This window comes from Ranitomeya variabilis, chromosome 4 (assembly GCF_051348905.1).
Source record: "Ranitomeya variabilis isolate aRanVar5 chromosome 4, aRanVar5.hap1, whole genome shotgun sequence".
In the NCBI taxonomy this organism is placed as follows: domain Eukaryota; kingdom Metazoa; phylum Chordata; class Amphibia; order Anura; family Dendrobatidae; genus Ranitomeya; species Ranitomeya variabilis.
The window spans coordinates 305,883,865-305,890,515 of NC_135235.1; the positions used below are offsets into that span (position 1 = coordinate 305,883,865).

General features: G+C 38.9%; 1 protein-coding gene across 1 annotated transcript; it reads left to right on the forward strand.

Moving 5' to 3' along the window:
• The first annotated feature begins 539 nt into the window (after positions 1-539).
• Positions 540-2,686, forward strand: LOC143768880 (transcription factor HES-5-like). The gene is made up of 3 exons (XM_077257497.1): positions 540-675; positions 834-1,008; positions 1,114-2,686. The coding sequence occupies exons 1-3, from the start codon at positions 619-621 to the stop codon at positions 1,347-1,349; spliced, it is 468 nt and encodes a 155-aa protein (XP_077113612.1). The 5' UTR covers positions 540-618; the 3' UTR covers positions 1,350-2,686.
• The last annotated feature ends 3,965 nt before the right edge of the window (positions 2,687-6,651 follow it).

Below are 6,651 nucleotides of genomic sequence, written 5' to 3' on the forward strand. Positions count from 1 at the left end.
GATAGCAAAAAACTGATGTGTGAAAGGGGCCTTAGTCATTCAGGTATCTGAATGAACAGAAGATTTTTGGTTATCAGGTTTGAGTTTTTGCTAAGCTGCGGTTATTGGTGGCAAACGGCTGGATATGGATATTTTGCATTTGTATGATTATAAATTTTAAAGGCTGTGGCCAATTTTATCCACCCAAGTGATCATGTCAGAACATTTATTTATGTGCTGTATAGGTAATGTGTGTGACATTGTGTAATGCCATAGTGGGTGCTGCAATTTGTTTTTAAGTGGATTTTATCAATAAATCAATACATATTCCAGCTAGTTAATCCCATCCTGAACAATCTGTGATTGGTGCTGGTCCCATCTTGTGGCCGGGGGTTCCCACACTCCAGCTCACATCTCGCCCCCAGCAGCCTGTATTATCTCCTGTATTGGAGCAGATGGACACACGTCCATTGTCCCCGCTGCGGTGGGATTGGAGGATGAGTGTGGGAACCTCTTGTAAGTCCGCTCTCCACACATCATTATGCAGGGAGAGGGGTATATAGAGGGGCGGCCGCTCACTAGTAGTCAGACAGCTCCTGGCCCACACAGCACAAGGCTACAGACTGCCGGACCTGCACCATGGCCCCATGTAATATGAGGACCCCGGACCATCAGGCTGACAGCGGCCTCAGAAAGGTAAGACCCCCGACTAGTGACAGCGTCACCCCCATATCTCTACATGTAGACACTTATAGGAACAGGAGTCTGATGTTTTACAAGTGATCTTAGTTGTCCTCCATAGACATGGACACTGGTGCAGGGAACTAATGAGAGATTCTTCTTCTTTTCTGCAGCTGAGGAAGCCGGTGATTGAGAAGATGAGGAGAGATCGGATTAACAGCAGCATTGAGCAGCTCCGCGTCTTACTGGAGAAGGAGTTTCAGAGACATCAGCTCCCCTCCAAACCGGAGAAAGCCGATATCCTGGAGATGACGGTCACCTTCCTGCAGCGGCACATGGCGGAGAGAGGTGAGTGTCGTGTCCGCGCTCCTCACACCCCTCATGTGTTTCTTACTGAGAGCAGAGCAGCCGGTGATGGACGCTGTCACTGACATGTTGTCTTTCCTGTTCTAGATGTCACAGCCTCCAGCCATGCCCGGAGAGAAGGCTACTCCACCTGCATCCAGGACGCTGTCACCTTCCTGACCCAGCACAAACAGGAGGAGCTCCAGATCCAGCTGCTGCAGAACCTCCCTGGGGCTCACACTGTGGTATACAGGGCCGTATCTCCTCCTGTATCTCCTGTCTACCAGACCCCCAACAAAAACAGCCCCCCAGACAGCAGCAAAGCCTTGTGGAGACCCTGGTAGTGACTGTATGCATTATGTGAGTGTGGACTGGGAGCTGTGTACCCCCTGTATACCTGAGAGCTGTGTAGCCCCAGTATACCTGAGAGCTGTGTACCCCCAGTATACCTGAGAGCTGTGTACCACCAGTATACCTGAGAGCTGTGTACCCCAGTATACCTGAGAGCTGGGAGCTGTGTACCCCCAGTATACCTGAGAGCTGTGTACCCCCAGTATACCTGAGAGCTGGGTACCCCCAGTATACCTGAGAGCTGTGTCCTGAGAGCTGGGAGCTGTGTACCCCCAGTATACCTGAGAGCTGTGTACCCCCAGTATACCTGAGAGTTGTGTACACCAGCACACCCCAGAGGAGATTAGATGTTTTCTGCCAGTCACTAATGTCTCATCATGTGATGGGAGATGATGTAATTACTACGTGATTTACTAATCAATCATATTATTGGTTCTATATTTTCCTATGTAGAAACCGTCCCAGTGCTACTTGGACACTATGGTCCCAATTAATCAAGCCCGACAAAGTTTTTGCGCAACTTTGTGTTGTGCAAAAATGTTGCGAATTTTCAAGCGATTTGCGCTAGAATTTTGGCATAATCTCTTTGATAAATTGAGGCCACTGTAGGAATCTTCCCAGTGATACAATGTATCGGATTATATATAGTGTGTACTGGCTCTATAGAGAGTGACGTATTGTATGTAGATATCAGAGCTCCGGTGCAAAGCATTGCAGAATAATGGAGGTGAGACCTCCGGCCTGATATACACTGTAGATATTATGTATCAGTCCTGTAATACTACAGACTTCTGTATAACAATATGTACTTTCAGTATGTATCAGCTTTATATAGAGTCCTAGCATGCTGTCATGTATATTGGATGGTATGGATGATTAGTGTGGTCACATATTGGCCTTAGTTGTATCATATTTTATATATGAATGTATAGCTGCCATGTACATTACATTGGGATTTTAGTACTTTGTTACTTTATTTTCTGTTTGCAATATTTGCAGTAATCCTATATACAATGTATATTATTAGTAAAGGACTTGTTCAGCTACTTACAGTATATAGCAAGGTGTGCAATATTTGCAGCCAGTACTATATATTTATTTTTTTGGGGGTATGCAACATTTGCAAGAATTGTCACCATGTCATATATATATCTTATAATATAATTTAACGTGTATTGTGTTATAGTGACGCATTTATATTTGCAATGTGATATTTCTAGATCTCTATACTTGGCTGATAAATTACAGAATATTTCCGTAAATGTCAGATGCTTTTCCTCATGAAAGTTGTTTGTGGATTCTCTGCAATAAAATGTTTCCTTGACCACTGTCCATTGTTTAGATTTTTTTTATCATTAGTAATTTATTAAATCGATGATAATGAAGCTGCAAGATTTTGAGGGCATCTTGAGTCATGTGATATGTCAGGTACCATTTAAAAGGAGTCTGTTACCCCTCAAACACTGACGAAAACACTTACCGGTAGGTATATATATTGGACTTTGACCCTATAAAAATCACATAAGCAATACAGATTGTAATGGTTTAGTTGGCATTAAAAAAATTATTTATTTTGTATGCAAATTTGGGGGCATCTTGGTGCTCACACTGTGGTATACAGGGCCGCATCTCCTCCTGTAGCTCCCATCTACCAGACCCCCAACAAATACAGCCCCCCAGACAGCAGCAAAGCCTTGTGGAGACCCTGGTAGTGACTGTATCCATTATGTGAGTGTGGACTGGGAGCTGTGTACCCCTAATATACCCGAGAGCTGTGTACCCTCAGTATACCCAAGAACTTGGAGCTGTGTACCCCCAGTATACCTGAGAGCTGGGAGATGTTTGATTTGTCTGTTAGCCCATAACAGTCAGGAGCCCAACAATGACCCTATGATTGTCACCTTGGTTCTCCAATTAGGCCACATTTGTAAAAATATCATGTTATTTTACCCAACGGGTAAAACATCTGCTCCAAAAAGTGATTCAGATAGTTATTTATTGTGATGTGCAAGACTTGTTTCAATGTGTTACATACAGTATGATATATAAATAATATAATAATATAAATAAATAATAATATAATGTGTTTTGCATTGTTATATTGACACAGTCTATCACTCATACAGATGTGTTTACGTCTTCTGTTATATACTTAAACCTTGTACCATGTATACAGCAGCGCAGCCTGTAATTATTGGTGCTTTAAAAATAAATAACAAAAATAATATATACCCCAGACACTGTGCAGTCCACCTTCCCCTTTGATGTTGAGGATAATGAGGTGTCACCGAGATGTCAGACGTCTCTTATCACACCACCACATCCTCTGTCTCCTGAGACCAGATACTCAGCTATCACATATCACATTAGTTTATAGGATTTACTAATTAAATGATAAAAGCGTTAATACATAAGTAAATAGCTGTCAATTACGGTAGCCTTGTTGTGCATTTTTCCAATAATCACTTGTCAATATGAGTTCTCAAGCTGTCATGGAACTGCAACTCCCAGCATGGAGCGGGCTCTAGTATAATAACAGCTGTAGTGCCATAGATTAAAGATCATTGTAGTGAATGTTGGTGATTAATAGTATTGTTATTATTAAATTTATGATCAATAGCCAGACAGATAGATAGAAAAAAAGAGAATTAGAGCAGCACAAAGAAAGAGTCCGGGTGCAGAGCCCCCCCCCCCAGGCAAATACCAAACCCCAATTTATAAAAAGACAGACAGATAGATAGATAGATAGATAGATAGATAGATAGATAGATAGATAGATAGATACGTAGGTAGAATGATAGATAGACAGATGATAGATAGATAATAGATAGATAGATAGATAGATAGATAGATAGATAGATAGATAGATAGATAATAGATAGATAGATAATAGATATATAATAGATAGATTGATTAATAGATAGATGATAGATAGATAATAGATAGATATATTGATAGATAGATAATAGATACATAGATAGATTATAGATAATAAATAGATAATAGATAATTGATAGATAGATAGATAGATAATAGATAGATAATATATAGATAATAGATTGATAAATAGATAGATGATAGACAGATGGATAATAGATAGATAGATAGATAGATAGATAGATAGATAGATAATAGATAAATAATAGATAATAGATACATAGATAGATTATAGATAATACATAGACAGATAATAGATAATTGATAGATAGATAGATGATGATAGATAGATAATAGATAAATAGATAATAGATAGATAGAGAGATAATAGATAATGGATGGATAGATAGATAGATAGATAGATAGATAGATAGATAGATAGATAGATAGATAAATAGATAATGGATAGATAGATAGATAGATAATAGACAGATAATAGATAGATAGATAATAGATAGATAATAGATAGATAGATAATAGATAATCCAGTGTGTGTCACATTCAGAGGTCTGCATTGCAAATAGGTAAAAATATTGCACACTAAACTTCCCTATAGATTAGGAATAAAGCTAATATCTACCCACAAGGCAAAGAAAAAACAAAAAAGATGAGCCATAACAAACATTAGTATAAGTTGCAATGTGTGGAAGCAAATTCATTCTGTGGCCATTTAACAGACAAAGAGCAACACACGCTATTGGCAGAATGGGGTCCTATAGATATCTATTTACAACCCCTGGCAAAAATTATGGAATCACCGGCCTTGGAGGATGTTCATTCAGTTGTTTAATTTTGTAGAAAAAAAGCAGATCACAGACATGGCACAAAACTAAAGTCATTTCTAATGGCAACTTTCTGGCTTTAAGAAACAGTAAAAGAAATCAAGAACAAAAAATGTGGTAATCAGTAATGGTTACTTTTTTAATCAAGCATAGGGGAAAAATTATGGAATCACTCAATTCTGAGAAAAAAATTATGGAATCATGAAAAACAAACAAACAAAAAAACACTCCAAAACATCACTAGTATTTTGTTGCACCACCTCTGGCTTTTATAACAGCTTGCAGTCTCTGAGGCATGGACTTAATGAGTGTCAAACAGGACTCTTCATCAATCTGGCTCCAACTTTCTCTGATTGCTGTTGCCAGATCAGCTTTGCAGGTTGGAGCCTTGTCATGGACCATTTTCTTCTACTTCCACCAAAGATTTTCAATTGGATTGAGGTCAGGACAATTTTCAGGCCATGACATTGACCTTATGTGTCTTTTTTCAAGGAATGTTTTTGCTCTATGGCAGGATGCATTATCATCTTGAAAAATGATTTCATCATCCCCAAACATCCTTTCAATTGATGGGATAAGAAAAGTGTCCAAAATATCAACATAAACTTGTGCATTTATTGAAGATGTAATGGCAGCCATCTCCCCAGTGCCTTTAACTGACATGCAGTCCCATATCATCAATGACTGTGGAAATTTGCATGTTCTCTTCAGGCAGTCATCTTTATGAATCTCATTGGAATGGCACCAAACAAAAGTTCCGGCACCATCACCTTGCCCAATGCAGATTCGCGATTCATCACTGAATATGACTTTCATCCAGTCATCCACAGTCCACGATTGCTTTTCCTTAGCCCATTGTAACCTTTTTTTCTGTTTAGGTGTTAATGATGGCTTTCGTGTAGCTTTTCTGTATGTAAATCCTATTTCCTTTAGGCGGTTTCTTACAGTTCGGTCACAGACGTTGACTACAGTTTCCACCCATTTGTTCCTCATTTTTTTTGTTGTGCATTTCCTGTTTTGGAGACATATTGCTTTAAGTTTTTGGTCTTGACGCTTTGATGTCTTCCTTGATCTACCAGTATGTTTGCCTTTAACAACCTTCCCATGTTGTTTGTATTTGGTCCAGATTTTAGACACAGCTGACTGTGAACAACCAACATCTTTTGAAATGATTTACCCTCTTTTAAGAGTTTGACAATCTTCTCCTTTGTTTCAATTGACATCTCTCCTGTTGGAGCCATGATTCATGTCAGTCCACTTGGTACAACAGCTCTCCAAGGTGTGATCTCTCCTTTTTAGATGCAAATTAACGAGCAGATCTAATTAGATGCAGGTGTTAGTTTTGGGTATGAAAATTTACAGGATGATTCCATAATTTTTTTCTCAGAATTGAGTAATTCCATGATTTTTCCCCTATGCTTGGTTAAAAAAAGTAACCATTACTGACTACCACATTTTTTGTTCTTGATTTCTTTTAGTGTTTCGTAAAGCCTAAAAGTTGCCATTTGAAATGACTTTAGTTTTGTGCCATGTCTGTGATCTGCTTTTTCTCTACAAAATTAAACAACTGAATGAA

What these genes read in the sequence shown, in the direction of transcription:
- LOC143768880 (XM_077257497.1), top strand. Translation starts at nt 619, where the DNA reads ATGGCCCCATGTAATATGAGGACCCCGGACCATCAGGCTGACAGCGGC. An exon ending in CTGACAGCGGCCTCAGAAAG is followed by an intron (nt 676 to 833) that starts GTAAGACCCCCG and finishes TCTTTTCTGCAG; the next exon opens with CTGAGGAAGCCGGTGATTGA. An exon ending in GCGGCACATGGCGGAGAGAG is followed by an intron (nt 1,009 to 1,113) that starts GTGAGTGTCGTG and finishes TTCCTGTTCTAG; the next exon opens with ATGTCACAGCCTCCAGCCAT.